This window comes from Mixophyes fleayi, chromosome 7 (genome assembly GCF_038048845.1).
Source record: "Mixophyes fleayi isolate aMixFle1 chromosome 7, aMixFle1.hap1, whole genome shotgun sequence".
In the NCBI taxonomy this organism is placed as follows: domain Eukaryota; kingdom Metazoa; phylum Chordata; class Amphibia; order Anura; family Limnodynastidae; genus Mixophyes; species Mixophyes fleayi.
Window position 1 is genome coordinate 38,192,525 of NC_134408.1, and position 23,302 is coordinate 38,215,826.

Genomic DNA, 23,302 nt, shown 5'->3' on the forward strand with positions numbered 1-23,302 from the left:
TATACCCAGCTAGTGGCAGGTGATGCATGAGTAAGTCACTTAACCATTCACTTTTAACTTAAACCTTGCATGGGTCTTAGAGTTAGGTTACACTAGCATTTTTAAGCAGGATTTTGTTACGCAGATGTACAATTGTGTGGTGACAAGCTGTAGTTTTGTCATGTCACAAACACTTGAATCACACATGGATGCTTTGTTGTTGCCTCCAAATGAATGGAGGTGGGGACGGGCGACAGGGTAATTTTGAAGTGCCTTAAAATACACAAGTATGCTTTAGGACAGAGTTGTCTACCCTGTGACACCCCAGGTGTTGTGAAACTACAAGTCCCAGCATACCCTTCCAGCAATAAGCTGCTATATATTGGCAAAGCATGCTGGGACTTGTAGTTTCACAACACCTGGAGTGTCACAGGGTAGACAATACTGCTTTAGGAGCATTTTTAACCACTTTTTTTAATGCCATTCATTTACTTTAAACCCTGTTCACACCTTCAATAACCAAGTGTCCCTTACTTAATTTATGGAGACATTGAAATCCTGAACCAGAAAGCGAATACAAAGGGCACCGTCATCTTAGTGTAGCACACAGCAGCACAATTACATGCAACAACTCATACACATGCAGCTGCAGTGTTGAATGATATTCGTTCTATGTAATTCTCCTTATGTAACAGAAATTGACAATGTGGCCAAAGACGGCTCTACACAGTAAGCAGTGCAGACCTTTGCTTCAGAATACCCCTATAAACACTGTACATCACAATATTGTTGCTGTCAGTTGAATATAAGGGAACATTACTTAACCCAGTTAATCTTCTTTCTCCATGTTTAATAACAACACATTAGCTTCAGGAAAACCATTAACTCTGAGTAATGTGGAGGGTTCTGTTTTTTTTAATCCCCCATTTATGTTTTTTTCTGCAAATATCTCAATATAGCCATGTGACAATAAAACAAGTATCTACAGAATGCAATGTCATGAAGAAAAGAAAATGGGTGCAAGATATGAAAGGTAAATTAAAAATAAAAAGCTCACACAAAATAATTTAAGAATGTCCATCTGACTGATAATAAATTAGTCATAACAAGTAACACACATTACAGAACAAAGGTATTTACATCATTTTGACCTAGTAGTGACGTCTCCGGTAGCATCATTTTGTCCCAAAGTCTATAGCTGTGCTTGGAGTTATCGCTGATAAAATGCAGCTACGTGTAGCAGATGAGCTCGGTGAATGCAAAGGAAAAACAATACAAAAATAAATTCTCAGCTGGAAAAGAAATGCTTGTAATAAAACAATAAAAAACAAAGCCAAAATAAACAAAAAACAGGACCTTTTGATTGGTGGGGGAAGTTCCAATGATTCATTAATAAACTCTGCCATGTGTGTCAACCTCACTTTTCTTTGAAGAGATCAAAAAAAGTTACGAATTGAAAAATACTATGAGAAATGTTTGTACCTTTAGAATATTAAAAAGAAACAAAAAACGGGGCTGCTACAAAAATCATGAGGTAAACTGAAGGACTCTGCACGATGGGAGTCCTCAGGGAAATGGCTTTTGTTATATACTGGTTCCAGTTTGCGCGCCACAGTGATTTCGCTAGCAAAGCATTTAGCATTCTTTTCCCAGAACTGCCTGTATATACATTGTATACTGCATCAGCAAAAAATATATATTCATATAAATATAAATGAAGAGGCCAATCCCACCCCAAACTGTTAGTGTTTTCTTCTATGTCCCTAGTACAGAGGGACTTGGAGGAGAATTACGTAGTGTTTATCAATAACCTCTGAGCTTTCAAAAGGATTGCGATATTCCCCTTATATTTGCAAAGCACCGTTCAAACCACTTTTTTTTTCTTTTCCTTAAATGACTCCCACCGAATAGATTCTGCAACACTGATTAGTACCAAGAACCTCAACACATTGCAATTCGCTCATCTCTGAATGTTTGAACCGAAAAGCGCATTAAACTGACTGAAGCACAATTCATTTGGAAAACCAAGCTTTCAGCTATAGGATGTCACAGGTGTTGAACAGACTTTAAACTCTTTGCTCCTTAGTGCAGTGGACTCTTCAGTTACCAAGTCTCTATTCCGTGAATCCTCCACTTCTCTCTCCTTGTTAAGTGAGGCCAGCCTCACTTAGCCTTGAAATGCTTCCAGGTCAGATGTAAAGTTTATAAATACTCTTGATTTGTTTTCTTCTCTTCAATTCCTATGTTAGCAGACAATGAAAACAGGAATCGGGTACAGTAATAAAGGTCAGTTTTGCTTGTCAGTGTAAAGCATTGTTCTTCACAAGTCCACGTCACAGTGCAGACCTGACTGCATAAATATGCTCAGGAGGTCAGTCAATGATATTTGTATTTGGTTGTGGAAAGAAAGGCTCTCCATTTGATCCAAAGTGCATAGTGAGAACAAGTCAATGTCTTTTATCTGCTCAGTTCTCTTGTCCCTATCAGGTATACTGCCGAGAAGGCGATGTCCTCAGAGGTTTTCAAAGAATCCCTCCCCAACCCTCACAACAAATTTAGATTATCCATTTGAATTAAAAAAAAAAAAAAAAAAAGTCCGGTAGTCCCCCTCTACATCAGCCGGGTAAGCATACTTTGCCTGCAAATAATAGTCCCACTATAGTAAAGAAAATGGATAACACAAAGAGTACATAAGATGACCCAACTACAGTGTTGTTGGGTAGTTTGTACGGTTGTCCACCAACTTCATTGATGTAAAATCCTATGGGGAATATTAATGCTGCCATACAGAAGAGTATCACTGCGGGGGGAGAAAAAAAATTATTAAAGCAGAACATTATATATCTTGACACTGAAAGTAGTGGTAAAATAATAATCTAAAAAATTGGTGGGCAGAAATGTAAGTGTTTTGGGATATAATGGACATCAATAAAAATATTATTACTGAGGTTTTATAGTCATCATTTTTAACACCATATCTAAAAGCATGATTATTAGCTAAACTGATCTATAAAACACAGTTTTCCCAGTCTACAGTCTCCTAAGCACAGGGACACATCCTAATAATAAACTAAATAATTTTCAATATGGAACCCTAGAACGGTTTATTTCAATATCCTGCCCATATGATCATTAAATAGCGAGGGTACCAGTCATCTGCAGCATACTCTTCATTTATAATGTGTATTGCTACTTGCTGAGCATTCATCAGTATTATACAATTAAATGCAAAAATAAATGGATTAGCTACAGATATAAGAAAGTGGTTTATAAAACTACTGGGGTCCTCGGGAAGGTGCAGTGGACACGATTATCAATCAACGGGCAGAATGCTGATCCAAGAACACATTAGATCAGTGATGCTAACCCGTGACACTCCAGGTGTTGTGAAACTACAAGCCCCCAGCATGCTTTGCCAGCTAGTTATCTACTTGAAAAGCATGCTGGTGCTTGTAGTTTCACAACACCTGGAGTGTCACAGGTTAGCCATCACTGCATTAGATTATCATGTAAGCAATAAACAAAACACAAATACCAGTGGTATTACATAAGTGGTCTTCCAGATCAATAGAATGCAGACTATAAAAGTGGGGATATTCAGAGAACTCACTAGCTCCTGAAAACCTGTGCAGCTATAACAGTCATCTGTAGTAAACTTACTGCCAGTGAATGCTATCCAGCGGGCATATTTTGTAGCCTCTCGTCTCCAGTGGGAAGCCACTAGCAAACCGCAAGTTACAGTCAATGATATAATTCCCATGATGATAAAAAATAGTGTTGTAACCCACTCCGGTGGGAGCCGTGGAGGAATACAGGTCCTGTCACGACCATGTATGGTCTGACACTGTCTGACAAGGCCGACTGTGAGAGCACCTGCAAACACAGAAACAGCATTAATATTGGCACAACCTCCCACTAGATATGCCAGCAAAGAAAAAAAAAAATTATATGAGCTCTTGTGCCACTCTCGCTTAGCTGCAATTTATCATATTACATTTCAAAATGTGTATTCAATGCCAATGAAAAATAAAACCAACAACGATTATATGAAGTCCAGCCTAAGTAGTACTGAACCATTTGCATTTTCCCATCACTAAATATTAAGTGCATCTTGATACAATATTGAAACTTTTCAAAAACAAAACAAATTAAAATATAGAATATAGGCAAGAATCTACAATACTTGAAATTCTGTAATCTAATAGAATGCAAGTTCCTTTACTTGGCAACTACTCTACGGGGAATCCTGCCTTTTTTTTTTAATTAATAGACACTAGTGGAGACAAAAAAAAAAAAAAAAAAGCATTTGAGGTGTGTTCATTAAAGTGCCTTAAAGCTAGAACTACACTTGTTCCTTTTAGAACAATGCAGACATCAAAACGGATGCAAAACAATGTGAAATAAGAGCTTGTCAGACACGGTGTGCATGTGTGCTAGCTTTTACAGTATTTTTATACTACCATCGCCAAAGCATGTTTAATAGGCCTTAAGAATGCTAGATGCTTAAATTTACCCCTTTAATCTAGATCACAGCAGGCCATATGATTGGGGACGGTGTGATACAAGCCACCGAGTTCATCTCTGTATATCAGGATTAGGGCTCGCACACACATTTGCTTCATGAATGCATTGCAAATAGGATATGCTACATACATGTGTTTAGCTTTAACTGAACATTTGTGTGTACCGTTTGTATATTCCTCATATCATTGAACACTACGTTCAGTGCAGATGAGCTGCCTTCTGCATTCACGCACAAGGAATGCACCCCGTGTATACATACCTTTACTGTAGTGTATCCCATTCCGTAACAGGTCATAGCACGAGTAAATGTTGAAGATCTGTGTAATATTGTATATTCTAGATAGGATTGTGTGTGTGTTTTATGTAATGTACAATATGTAATGTATAAGTTGCAGTGAAAAGTATTGCCATAAATGTAATCATAATATCAGTAATCGTGAAGAAGTATAAAATGGCGTACACCCTGCAGTAGAATGATATTTCGAATCATTGTGGAGTTTAGTGACATGTATAAAAGTGCTTGTGGCATCATAAACACTACATAAACTATATAAAATAGTGAAGATATAAATTCCATTTAACCCTTTTATAGTGGCTGTTTTTGTCTATTGACTGCCCACAACGTTAAACAAGATTACTTTACATCCCATCCTGGTGCAGGATCCTAACAAATTACTGCAGACGTCTAACTTTTGGGAGTCATTTACAGCATGGTAGTGAATGCACATCCTCCTGGGTCCCAAATTACACACTATTTTGTCTGACACGGCCCTGTATTATTTAAAAAGCCAATAACTACTTCAAGTGTCATGCATTGTTTGATAAAACCTTTAGAAGAATGCAGTTTATAGCTATTTGTGTGGGTAACAGTTTGCACTTAAAATTTATTTTTACTACTTTGTAGCCAGAGCTCCTGCTTTTCCTCTCCCTCAGTCTATAGAACATGACACTTTTCCCTAAGCAGGAAAAGATAGGTCCCTCCAATAATCAACGATATGGTAGTGTTGTTTTAGCCAGATTATGGTTGCGAATGGAGCAAGTGACACCCAAAGTCTGTGAAAACCACCTTAAGAAATGCAATGGACACGGACACACACACACACACACACACACACACACACACACACACACACACACACGATTCCTAACCAAGGAAACGGCTAAAAATATTATACCTCATTTTATTTTTGTAAAACATTGATAGCATACCATGCCCTATAAAAGGAAAAGAAAAATATTTTTACCTCATGAAAATGGCCATTTAACTTTGAGGCCCATCTCCACTACTGAATAATGAAAGGGAGGAAAAAAATACAATGAAAGTATGCCCTATTTATACAGACTAGAATTCGAAACCATATAAAAGCTACATAGTAAATGATAAAGAATGTCCCAAGAGCTGTAACACACTTCTAAACTCTGCAATACTGCCTGTGGGGTCATATACAACAGCCATGAGTGGATGACGTCATGTTGTAAAGGTACTCAGAGAAATATTCACATTATTAAATGTTGAATGTTCATTAGCAAATGGATCTTGGCAGGGCATCAGGGACCATCAGATGGCCTGGAGATAGGCTATTAGGTTATTTGCTTGAACGCACAGATGTTTGCCGATGTGTTTCTATTTCATGGATTAATAGAAAGCAAGCCCAGACTTGCCCAAATGGTTCTCTGCCTCTCAGCGTGACTGAGACTAATGAATACAACTTCTCACTGTCTGTCTCTTCAGAAACAAGAAAACGTTGAGACAATTGTTATGGTCAGGGTTCTTAAAGAAACACTGTGCTCATTACACACAGAGAAAAATCAGATTTGACCATGACAATAATGAGTTTAAAATAGTAGCTCAGGGCTTATGAGCAAATTGTTTAATCAGCTCCCATCCTTTACTCCATGTTTTGCATCTACTTTCTGTTACGGCCACCTACACCTTCTTTTATAATAACTGGAAACACTTAGTAGCGCCATATTTTTATGTGAAAATTAAATTACTGACAGCTCTATGTTTAATTCAAATGTATGACAATTTATTTGTTCTAGAGCAACAGTATTACAGGCAATGGTACACAGGCTGCATACAGCCATTTTTCCCGGGCGGTCAGTTTTGTATTGCAGAATTGGCAAATAATTTGTGGCAATCACTATTAAATGGCCACGAGCGGAAAGGAGGCTTTAAGTTAAGTGTGAACATGAGAGAACCAATCACAAGACTCAATGTTTCTATAGTAGCTTGTGCTGGGTGAGTGGGAGAAAAACTGTCACAAGCTGCAATCTCTTGATTATAGCCCGTGTTTTCCGTCAGGTGGGTGGGGTAGGACCTAATGGCTGGATGGAGCAGCCCCAGTGTTCGAGCTAATGGGGGGGGGGGGGGGGGAAGGGCCATCTTAGGAAGATGGTTTCAATTAGGATGAAAATCCCATAGAATCCTCACGCAAGGTGATACTTTCTGTACGGTAATTGCTGGTGCAGCATGAACTTCACTCAATGAGGTGTAAGTAAAAACCAAAAGATTTGAACCAAGAAGATTCCCCGGAGGAACCTGGCGCAAGCTTCTTATGGGACAACATTCTAGATTGAATCTGCCCCTTAGAGTAACATCTGTGTTGAATAAAAGGTGTAGTCCTTAATTGACCTTCACTGGCACCACAAAATGAAAAACAGATATTCCTGGCTGGCAAGTTCGTTACAAGAAACAAAAGACTCATTTTATGAGTAACAGATGGTGAGATTACTTGAATGATGTCGAAATGGATGCTAGTGAGTCATGCAGATTTCACTTGACAAGAATTAAAAAGGAATAAAAAAAATAAAATAAAAAAAAATAATCATAATATCTATATATAGTCTTTCAAACATGCAGACATTTTCACCAAGTATGGTACTATGTGGTATCTTATTTCTGCACTAGTTGATACCATAATGTATACATTTCTAGCATGTCCATTACAAAGGGTTCCATTACCTCTTATGACATGAACTACACAGGCCAGACTGAAGGGAATTAATTCTCCTCTCTAGGCCAAGGCTACACTGACCATAGATAAGGTATGACTTCTACTACAGAGAGGGTGACCCATTCTCCCACTCGATATTGTGAATTCACTACAAACAGATCACTCTTATAATACAGGACTACTGGTCTTATGACCATCATGTACAGCAGGCTCCATAGGTCATTATGTAAGGTGCAAAGCAGTAAATTATGGTGTAGATTCAATTAGAAAAAAATATAAGCAATGTATCTCCGGAACAGCCATGGAGACACCTGGTGCATCTTTTTTTTAGGGAATTATCCGTGCAGCTTTGCTTGCGCCTCATAGAGCTGAGAGCAAACATAGGCGGATATTTTTCCCATACTAACTGTAAAAATGTGCAGCCGCGATGAATCCCCCCCGTGTATATTCTGGGCCATCAAAATATCCCATATGAATATTGAACTACGCTTTAACAAACAATGCTCCTCAATACTCAAAATGCAGCATTAAATTGTAATGAAAAAGATCCTACATATAACTACTATGCACAATAATGTATTTGTAAACATAACAACTTAAGTGAAGGAAAGGCACAATCCGAGTTATAGCTATAAATCTAGTTTGTAAAAAGCTGATTTAGAGGATATTTTGTTTTACATTGTTCAAATATATATTTTTTCTATTTGTTCATAGAATACTGTCACTGCTGTAGTAAACCCGAATAAAAGAGACATCTTTACAGGCCTCTTCTGCAATCGTCTTAATGGATTTAATTGCAGGCTTGTCAATAAAAGTCCAGTGCTTCCAGTGTTTCTCTGGTCTATTGGTTTTAAGCATGCACATTATTAGGATTAGGGCTCACTTAATTCCCAGCTGCAACACTTTAAATCCAGATAGTGGTAACCAACAGATGTATAGCTGCATGCCTGTGGGCGGAGGCATATTGGGAATAAATGACTGATAAATAGACTAAAACCAGCAGGAACCTCTAACATGACAGATACACTGCATCTCCCATGATGCTCAGCTGCCTGAATGAAGGGGCATGGTGCTTCTAAGGTACTGCAGACCTTCAGACTTTAGTCATCTCCTGGATGCCCTGGACAGTGTTACACAATGTATGCAACATTCAAGTTACTCATGCTACTAAACACTGGCATCTCCTTAAATCCATTCAACTGAACGCCAACTTTGGACACAAGTGTCAAATGTATTCCCCACCATCCCAAGCAAAGCACTATGACTTCCACTGCTGCCATCACATAACTAAATCCGTGAACTCAGCGCAGTGATGATGACATTGACATGAGGCTGTGCTAACAAAGTGCTCTGTGCGGCCTAGCCCCAAACCGGGTACTCTTTCTGAGAGGTACCAATGTCATCAAGGACCTCTACAGCCAAGACCTGATGTCAGTAAAAGGTGAAGGGGGGGAATCATTCGCCGGAATAATCCTTTAATCCAGAATACATTGCAGCCAACTTGTAATGTCATTACTGTACTGATGTAAGGAAAAGACATGGGGGTAGTTTTACTAAAACTTCTAAAAATGAAAAGTTGAGATGTTGCCCATAGCAACCAAACATATCTGATTTTGCAGAATGCATTTGATAACTGATCGGTAGAATCTTATTGGTTGCTATGGGGAACACATCCCCTTTTCATTTTAGTAAATCTGCCCCAAGGTCAATTGGATCCATTAGAACATGTAAGAACACAATGTACCAAACACTCCAGCATCTGTGCATGGTGTGTTCTCATGCAGGTATAAGTCATATTGTACAGATAAATAAAGAGAGAGAGAAATGAAGTTATAACTATAAGAGGGAGCTTCCATTTGGCGCAAGGTGACTCCGTAAAGTCCGGAGACATATTGCGCCAATGTTATAGCTGGAATCTCCGCTAATTTCTCCTCAAACCTCTATGGGGTGTGGAAATCCTACCGTAATTGACGGCAATGTGTGCAGCACGATGTCCGCGCGCCACAACCTGTTTAGGCAATATATGTGTTCATCCATTAAAAGAACAGTGTCATCAAAACATTACTTTTGGTTCACACACACAAAGCCGTAAGGCACACAGACATTTACTTTCTTCCATCTTTGCTCTGTGTGCCACAAGGGAATTGCTGCCTGCAGTACAGAGCTTTATCATTATGACCAATACTTTTATTTCCAAAAAGGTTGCAGATGTTCTGGAAGGTATTAAAATAGAACATTAAAAAACTCCTTTTCAAAAAAAAACAAAAAACAAAAAAAAAAAAAACCCACAAAAATAAAACACAGCTTCAGCAATATAGTAACACCTCATTTATTCAAGAACATACAATATGTTTTGCTAAAACGTACACTGCCACCCATAGCTAGGTGTTACACAAGTAAATGTTTAGGACAGGAGAAGTGCTAGTTCATTAACTGTCACCCTTCTGGCAGGTGAGAACATTAATAGAGAAGTGTTTCTATTGCTAGGATATTTAGTAAAGCAGCTCCCTTTTGTGTGAAAGTTATTTGCATATATACAGTCACAGGCCAATTAGAATAAATGAGATGTTACAGCAGCATGAAGTAGAACATCACTTTACCGTAATGTCAATCACCCGGGTGCATGTGAAATTGTATAATAGGTTGTCTGTTCGCTTTCCTCATGTAGTGTGACATTTACATCTTAACAGAACGTAAAAAGGATGAAAATGAACAGGAACTATACCAATATGTTTGATTGTGTGGTATAGGCATGTATTCTCAGGTAGAGCAGAAGTTCTAAAAAGAAAAAACAAAAATAATAATCGCCATCCTTCTTCACTCCTGCGCGGAGGGAGGGAGAGACACACACAACTCCTGCAAGGAGATTGAATAATGCAGCTGAAGGTGCAGTGTTTAGTCTTCAGGTGGCTTGTGTAACATGCTCACACTGGTAGATGCAGGATAATAGGTCAATATATAGAGTTCCAATTCTGCAAATATATTGAAGGTGAGAATAGCCTCTGCACTGGAAATGTTTAGCTGAAGATATATCTACATCTACAACTAGATCTGTCAGAGAACAGCACAATATAAAACCAAAGCAAGAAAGACTTTTTATACAAAATCTACGTTCAAATAGCACATGTATAATATTCTATTCACATGCATCTTTTAATCTTCTAAAAGCACAGGCCTCTTTACCTATTGTATGACAAAAATGCTTAAGCACCACATTTCAGATCATAAATCACACGTCTTTGCTTTTTAACTACGACATAGGCAGACAAGCCAAGAAAACAAATCCACATTTCATTTTGATTGAAGGAAGGACAGGTAAATCAATACGAAGCAGACAGAAAATGGCTTACACCTACTCCTGATACAATGCCAATAGCCAAGTAAAACTTAGTACCAATCATGGGATACAGGACCCCGGTGGTGGCCTTTAATGAGCACAAGGACATCAACACTTTGAACATCATTTCATACAGTGCGATTTCTTAAAGGGTAAATAAATAACTTGTTTCTTCTCCCTGCTGTGCTTTTTAGATTATATTCATCAAGTGTGGGATCTATTATCTGCAATACTTGGTACTTTGAGTTTAATGGATAAGGCGGTTTCTGCTATTTGTAGCACCAGGCCAAAAATAGAGTAATTCCCATTTGCAATATACTACGGTCTTTAACAACTGTGCTCTGGACTTTCCCCGCATTAAACTATTTAGTTAGCTCTTCATAATATAAGTAACGGCGGTGGGGAATATATGAATGAACAGCAGTGATTATTAACTTTTTTCCTCCCTCACTCCGGTTTTTGGATAACAGATCCTCTACATACATACTCCGTGTTCTCCCCGGGATTTATTTCCCAGGTGCTCCAACTGGCTTTTGGAGTCTGAAGAAGCCCTATTATAACACGACAAACCTTTGTCTATCCTATTATAATAAGCACGGTGTCAGCACTGCAGCCAGCAGTGTGTGTTAGACCACTGACCACCAATCTGACCAGTCCAGGCAGTCAGAGAGCTGTCGGGCATGAAATATATAAATATATATATATATATATATATTATATATATATATATATATATATATATATATATATATATATATATATATATATATATATACACACACACACACACACACACACACACACACCGTTGTACCTGAGCAAGTGTGTAATGGTGTTCTTATCCCAGCAAGGCAATCAATTTTGATCCGTTGTGGCTGGAGAGTGACTTCACCATTACAGTCTACAGGACATCTTTACAGATAAGCCTCAAAGTTTTGGCTTCTGGTACGCATATCTCTGCACTAGTGTGAACTGGTTGTCCCTACCTAGCACACTGTTGAATGGGATTAATCTGAGTGATATGTGGCTCTGTGTGATTCCTCACCATATATGTTACACTTTTATCCACAGTAGTTATTGTGGGTATTTATATGGTGAAACTTTTGGCTCACTCCACTCTGGTGATTAGGTTCCTTTTCTGGATTCATGTTTGGCTCCAATACAATACTGTACTACACTATTGTGCGCCTCCTCCTCCATTTTTTCTAGATTTCTTCCTGCCACACCGCTTGGCCTAGAGGACTGGCAGCCGCCCGCACAGGGGAAGTGTGATATAAGAAGAAACCAGTTCAAGATATTGGATAACCTATTATTGTTGTACTGGCATTGTGTCATAGCGCCATTTGTATCTTGATATATATAGATATATATATATAGATATAGATATATAGATATATATATATTTCAGCCAGCAAGTGGGAAATGAACTCTGGAATCTTTATAAATTATGGCGATAACCTTAAACATTTTTTTTTTCTCTTAATTATTATTGCAAAATATTACACTGCCCCCACCCAGCTACAGTCTAAATTCCCCAACACACACAGGTCAATTTTGATAGCAGCCAATTAACCTAACAGTATGGTTTTTGGAGTATGGGAGGAAACCGGAGCACCCGGAGGAAACCCACGCAAGTACGGGGAGAACGTACAAACTCCACACAGTTAAGGCCCTGTTCGGGAATTGAACTCATTACCCCAGCGCTGTCAGGCACATGTGCTAACCACTGAGCCACCGTTTCCACGATGTTCCCGAGAACATTGCGGACGCGCTTTTTTACAGTTAATCATCTGAGATTTGCTCGCACCTCTATTGGGCGCAAGTAAAAATCAGCATTACTTCGAAAAGTATCCGCGTGAGGTGTCTCGCGGCTGTTCTGAGGGGCACCTCGCACAGATATTTAGGGAATTGAATCCGATCCTTAAATTAAAAAAAATCTGAGCCCAAAATTACATAAAAAAGACATCTAAAATGTAAGAACAGAAATCGACCGAGGAATAATTGTCAGTATTGTCAGGCAGAGCAACCTTCTTAAAAATACAATGTTGTATCCGCTTTAAATAAAGGGACCACTCGGCAGCTTGTTAATGCTACCCGGCTGGCAACATTTTCTAGGGAGAATACTGCATGCATATCTATCTGTACAACTTTGGAGATTTGGGTATGAAGAGGCATGCTGGTAGGTAAGATGGTACCATCACTAATAATAATGCCAAATATGAAACATTGCCAGGCGTAAGGCTCCTCCTCCTCTCCATTGCTATTCCCGCAATTAATGATCACAGAATATAACCCGCTGTGCTGTTTCTATGTGCATAGCAGCACTGTAGAGAAAGCCTGTGGCTCTGGACAGTGACAGCAGGATGTGTTATAATGCTGTGCATGCTAGCTGTAATCTCCGGGAACACTGGAGAGCTGGCTTTTGTCTCTGTAGAATCCAGTGTGCAGGGGAGAACAGAACGGGACATGCGCTAGTCGCCAGGGCGCATTTCTTAATTGCCATAGCAACCTGGATTTGTATATAGCATTAGGTAACGTTATTTGAATTGTTCTTTAACACAAACCAGAAGTGGTCTCCAGATAAAGCTGTGCAGAGCCCATAGCAGAAGAGTTGTGCAGTAACTCACGGCAAGGAAAATAAACAATTCCGCTTGATGATATAAACACATAAGGGAGGCAGAAAGATTAAGCAATGCATGCAGTAAAAGTTGCAAGGGGTACAATCAAATCAATAAAATAAAGAAATCTGATGAAGGAAAAACATTTAAGGCAAATATGTAGTTATGATTCAGTGTTCTCCTCCCCAGGACCTATTTCCAAAGAGCTCCATCCGTCTGGTTTTCCTTGCTATCCGACAATAATGTCCAACTTTTAATAGTATTAAACTGCCTGCACCCAGCTACTTCTTAATGCCACCCGGCTGGCAAAATTTTCTGGACCAAACACTGTGATTAATGGTGTAGCCCCATGGTTTCCAAATTGTGTGCCTAGGCTCCCTGGGGTGCCTTGGAGATCTCACAGGGGTGCCGTGTCCAGGGCCAGTGGTAAGCAAGGCGGGGGACTACTTGGTAATTATTTTTAAATAATTTTGGAGACCCTAAGGGTGCCTTGAACTGAAAAAGTTTGGAATCCACTGGTGTAGCCATTTCATTTGCAGCCAAAATGATACAATTCTTGTGTACAATTTGTAAGGAAGTTTCACTTAAACTCCGTTTAGGTCACACATACTACATGTTGATCATTCAGCCTCATCACCAAACCCCCAGAGTTGCCGTCATTTTGGGCCCCACGCTCGACAGGCACCTTTTGCATAAATAGCCATCTGGCATTTTGGCTGCATGATGCATTGTAACTGAGAAAACCATGACTGCATCTTATTGTGGCCAGTTTAATCCTAGATGGATGAGAATAATGGTATAATGTACGCAGGCTGCCACTTTATGCGAGTGCTGCGGTAAGGCTATAAACAATGATCCAATCGGCAGAATGACGTTTTTTCCAAGAGGGTTCAAAAACCCTTCTCAGCGTTTGACTAGTAGCAAGCCCAGAATGTAGCAGTCTAGTATCACTGGTGTTTTGTCAAATTGTGCCAAACTATTTTCTCTCTAATCCCCAGACACTATGAAGAGGAAAGCTGAAAGACAAAGAAGACACTGTGCAGAATAGAAAATATTAGGAGGAATTCTCTATTTTACATAGAATTGGTGGCCTGTAATCTTTCCAGTCTGCAGATAATGAATTTCTTTGTGTCTGCAAATTAATAGGAAGCTCTTTATTCTGCAAAGTGCTCAGTTTTTACTGCGATGAGAGATACAAGGCTGGAGTTTGACGTTGTGTTGCTTGAAGACCCAAAGTTAGTGACTTGATTCAGAAAAACACGCACGCAGCTTCAAAGAGTAATACACATTTCATATAGGGAGCATGTGAGTAAGAAGCACCATCTAAAGGCTTGTTCACAAACATGCATTGGAAGAATGATAAAAGCACATGTAAACTACTGAGCACTTTAAACATGTTTTAAAGAGTTTCCATGTGCCTTTCAGGTGTTGATCTATTACCGATACAATCTATTGTACTGGTAAGGAGCATTGATACTTGAAAAGTATGTTAGAACATTATTGAATTTGGAATGATTTTTAACATAATGGTTGGAAATGGCCTTTGAACCACGCATTATATTTGCAATGCCCTTTAAATGTTAGTCAGCAGTTGTAAAACATATTAACATGGACAGGTGTGAATGAACCTATTATCCAGACAGATTTGTTTAATTCAGTTGCCTTTGGATAAAACAACAGAAACTCAGGTCTACGTGAAGGATACAACTGTATCTATAAAGCAGGTCTCTGTTGTACTAAGGGCAACAACCATACCTGCCTGAACAATCTCTGAAGGTGGACTTCCCTTTAAAGGCTAGAACATACCCTACAAAAGACCGACTTACGTTTTACGAATTATTGTGGTGATTAATGGCCATACCTATCGCTAGCTTGGTGGGCCCTGTTACCTTTCCATTCTGTGGGAAAGAAAATCTTGTTCGTATTCATCTTGTCTAATCACGACATCTACCAAGTGTAATTTATCTGCATTTATTCACTTCAGTGGAAGCACCAATAATGGTTTCTCTATATAGTACAGTCCATTAGGTCATTTTAGAGCCAAATAGCAAAAAACAATCCTAATTATCTAAATGGGATATGCCTGGAGCAATCAGGGCGTCTTAAAAACAATCGACCAACTGTATTGTGTTCTAGTCAATCGACAAGAGTTCTGTCCAATGTGGTCATGGACACAGGTGGCCAATACGGACAGAGATCTGGAATTCAGAATTTATGAAAAAAATAAATCGAGTGTAACATGGCCAATTGAATCCCTCCCTTAGAATAAGTATTACTTACAATACTTCACAGCACACAGATGTCACAATAGTATGTCTGAACGTAATCTATAACCTATGCCGTCCTGGCAAAGATCCTTACCCCTACACAAAAAAATAAAAATGAGACACCTGGGTCTTTGGTCTGCCTGCTCCAATTCTGAATTAATAACAAAAGCCATTTATTATCAGTTAGGGAGAGCAGAGCATGCATAAATGAACTGGGTTTAAGTAACTGTAGTATATGGAATGCAGACTTGTACATATGTATTGGAAGCTTGGGGAAACATTATCTCAAAGCAAACCTCGCAAATTAAACTGGGGCCAACAATATTTGCAAGCAGGCTAGCCAGTTTTATTGCCATTTTAAGACTGAGGCAGGTAATGTTAGCACTATGTTTCCACTAACAGTATATGGAAGTATGCATTAAGGACATTTAACTGAAAGTAATTATAGACAAACCTTGTACATTATTGGGTAACTGTGACAATCACCAGTGGATGCCCGGTGGTGAAGGGGGCCAGCGATGTTGAACTATCCTCCTGAGGGCCCCTGCTTCGCTCCACTGAGCATGCATATATGCAGTAAAGCCCCGTTTAGTAGATCAGTTTCAGATATTCTTTGCCTGTCAGCATAGATAGATGGAGTGCAACCTGGATCTAACAGTGGCTTTCATGTCAACTGATCCGGGCTATATTAAATCTATGAATCAACCGATGTTAGCAAAAAGGGAATCCTAACAGAGGTAAAAACACACACACACACACACACACACACACAAAGAGAAATCCAAAGAATATTTGTTTGTGGACTCTGTAACGGTATAAAAATGCACATTTGGTATCCCCACTCTACCCAATTACTTCCTAGGGTCATTTTTGGAGATAACACTAATTGGGTCAAAGTAACTATGGGACGATTTTTGTTTTTGCCAATCTTCTTAAACAAATTAGTAAAATGTATTATCTAACAGCCACATAGCAAAACTATGAACTGTGTCCTAGTCACAAAAGGTCTAAAATGTCTTCAGTCATAAAAACTGTTAAATAAGACTTATTTATTTTAGAGCATGATTATCCCTTGCCTGTGTTTTGAGAAGACAAAAACAGACTGTGATGAAACCTTAATTTATATTAAGTCAGATTTTTATCAATATGTTGTTCAGCATCAATATTTTACTTCAATTGGAAGAGGCTTAGCTACCAAACAAATATATTTTATTCATATGCCAGATTAAAATATTTTCTAAAGAGAAGTGTGATGTAGATAGTAAAACACAGAATTGGATTTAACACTGCATTATTCTGATTATTGGAAGAACTGCTTTCTTTGAGAAGAGATTTTCTTTCCATTTGCTTACACGTAGTGCTCAAACCTTGAACCTTCTGTTCACAGGAAGCCAATCTAAGAATTACCCTTGGTCTTTTTTCCATGAAACTTAATTTGATTCCCAATGATAAATTTAACAGTTATATGACTAGATGACAAACTTAATACTCTACATGATCCTCAAGGGACCCCTTCCAGAAGAGGGGAAAAAAAAAAAGCCATCTTCATGAATGATTCAAGCAATCTCCCAGTGTCACCAGAAAGTGTGTAAATTAACAAAATAACGAGTGGATAAGGAAATACAAAACAGACTACTCTTAAAAAAAAAAAAGAAAAAAGAAAAAAAAAAGGGTAATAGGCAGACCCATCTTATTACATGTATCAGAAAATGGAATTATATGTCAAGTACACCTCTCAATTATTATTTTTTTTTATTTAGTATATTAAAACACTGTCTTTCCTACCGGCTATTGTACAGAAATCTTATTTTAGTTCAGCCGAGGAATTCACTGCATGGTGAACAGTGAGTGCAGAGAATAAAACAGGGATCTGCGATCCCTATGAACATGGGAGTACATACGATATGAACATTACTTCAATGTGTTTTTATTTTTTTACCAAACACATGCTGCAGTATGCAAATATGATGAAGAAAGTAGTTAGCCGCATTCCAATAGTACATTCCACAAAGATGGCCGCTGTAGCTTTGCGCATATTTGAGTCATATAGACAAATTCTGATGTTTTTAAAAAGGCACAAATGTAACTTTATGTATAGCTATCACAGATCAACTTTACAGCTGGACACAAAAGCTACACATTAATTACATTACCGAGAGAAAAAACACAGCTCATAAAAAGCCACAAGGCCAATAAACCAAGACTGCCCACAGTCTTTTCAAAATAAACATACAAAAACAAGGTACAAAAAGAAATAAATCCCCTGAGAACAGCTGGACTTTATCCCACAGCCGATCAATGCTGTTGCAGTGCTCTGGCACTTTGTTGAGTGCATGGCCTGCAAAACTGGTCTCTATTTGATTAATGCTGTACAGACTGAGCTTCTGGAAGAGTCGTGAGCCTACGAAACTGCCTGGATTGTAAATGTCTGATTTATTGCTTTATATCCATTATTTTTATTAAACTAAAAACGAAACGCTGACAACTTGCGTGGAATAAATGCCAACTGTTTAGCTGGCACTTTAAGCCATTCGAATTGCAGAGCTTAACAAAAAACAAACGCCTTAAATGTATAAAATACAGCAAACCCACAATTTAACTTTACAATTAAAACCTATTATTAACACTCCCATCGTCTTCAGGAATGAAACAAAAAACACAGACAAATAAAAATAGGTGACTGGAAGGGTCAATGATCCCCATGTGAACTGTATCACAGGATGTATAGTCAGGTGTCATCCAATCTTGGTAGTTTGCCGAAAAACAGAAAGAACGTGATCCAGTGTTTACTGTTCCAAATTAGCCTAACAATGGACGGCAATTTACACAGGGTTGTTAACTAGCATTTTACTCCTGTTCAGGTTATTGGAAGTCTCTCCATTGACCTCAATATTTTCATCTTGCATTAAATGCTCTGAATGGAGCAAGATGTGTTTGAAAAATGGTGATAACAGGAATACATCGCACAGAAGTGGGTTACATGGTCTACTTACATGCACTGTACTAGCGTTAAACATGCTAGGAAATGCATGGGATTTAAACGACAGAGGGGACCAGGCACTGAACTGCCATTATGAGGTAGCAGTTCCTTCATATGTGAAATGGAGCAGAGAATCTGTTTAGATCACTTTCACAGATACTATGCTCAATGCACTGCATTTTATCATGGATGGATCAGGCAAAAGGTTAATATTTTATATGCATAAATAACCCTTTATTCAGGTGTAGTAATAGCCACTAATTGATAACTAGAATATGCAAGACAATGGACAGACACAATGATACATGAGCAAGATAAAGCCAAGTGCCAGCTTGTTATTTAAAAAGTAAAAATTTCAATTGCTCAAATTCAAAAAGAACCAAAAATAAAAATATATGCCAGTAATGTGTTTTTTTAATGCAATAAAGCAGATTGTGGAAAAGGCAACTGCAGGAAGCACACTGACTGCAAACCACTGTTGTTATACTACACAGCTTTAAAGCAAGCTTATATTAGCCATGAATTCATGCCTCGTACCTCAATGAAGTTGCTAATTCTTAGCAAATACATAGGATAAATAAAAAACATCACTCCACAAAAAAACTTTTTCCACTAAAAAGAGGTCAGGCACAAAATAAATGAAGATATTTTGAGCCAACTGTCCTTCATGAGATCCATAAACGGACTACACACTGGTTCCCAGGATGAAAGATCTGTATCCAATTAGGCCACACATGTGAATAGCCAAATCACACAATGAGCTCAGTATGGGTAAAGGGAAAAGCAAAGTGAACAGTTTGTAGACATACACAAACCTACATGTTCTAAACATGTATTCTCTCTAAATATTTTGCACAATACTGCTCCATTCAACAGATCATCATTGCAGCTCACAATCAAGAACATTAAAGAAGAGATAAATGTTTATTACAAAAGTGTAAAACTACAAAGTGGGGCAAATGCCTGTAATACAGAGTTTTACGTTAAATACATTAATTTTTCATGTTTTGGTCCATTTTTGAACCATCACCATTAATGATGAATTACAAAAAATACCATTTAAAAAGCTGGCTTCAGACAGTTTGACATACAATGTACATAGGGTGTCTATATATTTATTGCCATGCTAAAACTTTTGTCTTCCAGCTACTACATATTTTCAGTATGCATAAAACAAAACACAACAGCAAGAAATAAAACAAAGGTTTATATGATAGACTGAATTAGGACTTATTTGGTCTATGCTGGAGTTCTAGTTTATTAAACCAATAATTAACACCAAGTTCATTTGTAAATAAAATAAAGCAAAATCTCTAAGGATCTGTAAATGATTGACACAGATTGAATACATATAGTAATCCTGATAATTTAACTATATTTAAAATGTGAATTATATATTATTTTCACATAGGCAAGTTACCTAATAAAGTTATGATTATGGATTAGTAATTTTGAATATGGCGCTAATGAGAATAGCTTGACAATCTTTCCAGGACACCATCACATTCCATTTTTCATGCATGTCACATCTTGAACCTAAGAAATCCATATTTTTATGCATAACAAGAAGTAATGGTGCAGCAATCCAAAAGTAAAAAAACACTTACAAAATACACCCATTGATACATATATATATATATATATATATATATATATATATATATATATATATATATATAAACGGAGCTATCATACATCATAAAAACAAAGGTCCACCATAGAAGAAAACATAGATACTGATCACCAGAGAGGACATCTAAAGCAATAAGTAAGGCTTGTTGGCTTGTTACAGATTTCAAGCAACATACACATTCTGCCAATATATTTCCAGTGCATACACACTTTATGGAAATTGTTTTAATGGGTTTAAAAGCTAAACTAAGCACATGTGGCTGTAGTTACTTTGCTTTAAATCAATATACATTTAATAACAATGTTTCTCAACAAACTTAGCACAAGATTCTACTCAAATTGGCTTTTTATGTAAATTGTGAAAACCACAAGATAATTGACCCATGCAGAAGATCACACCACTCTAAGGTAAATGAGCAATAAAACAACTCCAGTGATGAAAGTGTATTCCAAATGTACTCCAGGGCCATGATGGGAATTGAAATACTCTCAATGATGCTACTCAGCTCTGCGTTCACTGACTGATTGTCGCCACTAATTTCCTCCATTCCCACCTCCACCATTTCTTTCATGGATAACTGCCAACTTTTTACAGTAATTTCCAGGGATAAATTGTGCTGAGCAGGTGCATCTAAGCACTTCACATGCAATAATGTTAACTTAGACCATGCACACTACAATTCTCACTGTGATAGATGTAACTGCAATAAATATATTCAGAAGAGAAAGTATATTGTGCAGCTGGTAATCATTTAAAACTGGAGGTATTTGTCCCTAGAAATGAAGGATAGTCAGAAACTATGTTTTCACCAATGTTGTGTCCTCACCTGAAGTCATTCCTTGTACGCCAACCACACGCTGTCAAACGAGGTCATTCCCTGTACGCCAACCACACGATGCCACACGAGGTCATTCCCTGTACGCCAACCACACGCTGCCACACGAGGTCATTCCCTGTACGCCAACCACACGCTGCCACACGAGGTCATTCCCTGTACGCCAACCACACACTGCCACACGAGGTCATTCCCTGTACGCCAACCACACGCTGCCACACGAGGTCATTCCCTGTACGCCAACCACACGCTGTCAAATGAGGTCATTCCCTGTACGCCAATCACACGCTGCCACACGAGGTCATTCCCTGTACGCCAACGACACGCTGCCACACGAGGTCATTCCCTGTACGCCAACGACACGCTGCCACACGAGGTCATTCCCTGTACGCCAACGACACGCTGCCACATGAGGTCACTCCCTGTACGCCAACCACACGCTGTCACATGAGGTCACTCCCTGTACGCCAACCACACACACAGTCACCAAGGAACATTCTCTGCAACCCCCTCCCCCCCTTATTTTGTACCTCCACTGTGTACACAATAGTCTCTGCACACCCCATATACATTATCATCTGGGGAGATATATATATATATATATATATATATATATATATATGCACATGCATATATACGTGCACACACACACATACTACATCATCTTTCATATCCCAGCATGCTGCCCATGTTACCTATTATTCCTATTCCCAATCACATATCCTTACTTTTCTCTAGCAACCACTTATACAATGTACTCACCCACTTCCCCCATATACTGTCACCGCAGATCCCCATACACCATGTCCACACACACAGCAATCTGATTTGAACACCCGGGGGGTGTCCCATGCTCCCTACTTACCCGCAGACTCCCCGGTGTTTATCCAGTCCGGGTTGGCGATGCTGGCGATAGCAAAGATATCCGCGGCCAGAAACAGACATCCTGAGATGATGGTCAGTTTATCCATATCTTTCCCCCCCGCCGCCGCTGGGCCTCCCGGTGCCCGCTCCCCTCTCAGACGGAGGGGGGAGATCCCTCCGCATACAACACGATCCCAGCGCTGGGACCGGGCCGAATACTGCCCCGGAACTCAAGTCTCGTCTCCAGAAAGGCCCCCGGAAGTAAACAGCGCTCTCCTTTCCTCCCCGCACTCAGAACTCCGCCCCTTACCTTGTTACTACGGAAGCTGGCAGAGGACACACGAGCCTAGCAACAGCGAACGTGTGACGTCACGTGAGGCTCCTCGCGCCACCGACATTGGGCTGGTGGTGTTGTGTTCTCCCCAAACAGCAGCACTACCCTCATCTCATACACACATACATACATACATACATATATATATATATATATATATATATACATATATATATATATATATATATATACATATATATATATATATATACACTATATAAATGCCTAGTGGCGTGTGTGCATAAATAATAAATAAATAATAATAATAAACATAAATAATGTGTGTGCATCTTCATCGCCACATCCTTCATCAAGCTACTTAAGGTGTTAAAAACTACCCACTGTCACCCCCGGCAACCACCAACCACTCCCAACTGTCACTTCTCCTTCAAGAAATATATAGGTCAGTGTATAACTCTGCCCAGCAGGTGGCACTGCAGCTTGGTTTTTATTCCACACACGCCACTAGGCATTTATATAGTAGATATACATACATATATACATACACACATATATATATATATATACATACATACATCTTATACCTGCATAGTGCTATGGATGTAGCACCCTAGAGAGAGGCTTCTTTATTGGTACCTGCAGCAGTATCTACCTATTATTATGTTATTTGGTGGTATTTGTACATGTGTATTGTAATATGTGTCTTATTAAAAAGTAATGTATAGCTGTGGTGCGTGTCTATGATTATTAATAAAATAAAATAAATATTTCTTAGATTTCATATTTAAAGTGTTACTCTTTGATCATTTGAAATGACTAAAGAGTACATTATAAATGTGTAAGATATATATTTTTAAAAATTTGTTCATTGATTCCGAAGCATAGCAAGATAAAGTCTACCTTAAAGATAATACGTTAATGTAGAAGGTATATGTTATGTATAGGAATTCAAATGAACAATACAGATACAGAGAACAATACAATGTACCTTAACATACACGTTAGAACAGAAG

At 38.6% G+C, this 23,302-nt stretch overlaps 1 protein-coding gene across 1 annotated transcript; it reads right to left on the reverse strand.

Moving 5' to 3' along the window:
- Positions 1 to 1,042: 1,042 nt before the first annotated feature.
- MOSMO (modulator of smoothened) lies at positions 1,043 to 22,271 on the reverse strand. Its single transcript, XM_075179708.1, has 3 exons — positions 21,996 to 22,271; positions 3,640 to 3,852; positions 1,043 to 2,779 (listed from the first exon to the last, which is right to left on the reverse strand). Exons 1-3 carry the CDS (start codon positions 22,099 to 22,101, stop codon positions 2,595 to 2,597), a joined length of 504 nt encoding a protein of 167 aa, XP_075035809.1. The 5' UTR covers positions 22,102 to 22,271; the 3' UTR covers positions 1,043 to 2,594.
- Between the last annotated feature and the right edge of the window lie 1,031 nt (positions 22,272 to 23,302).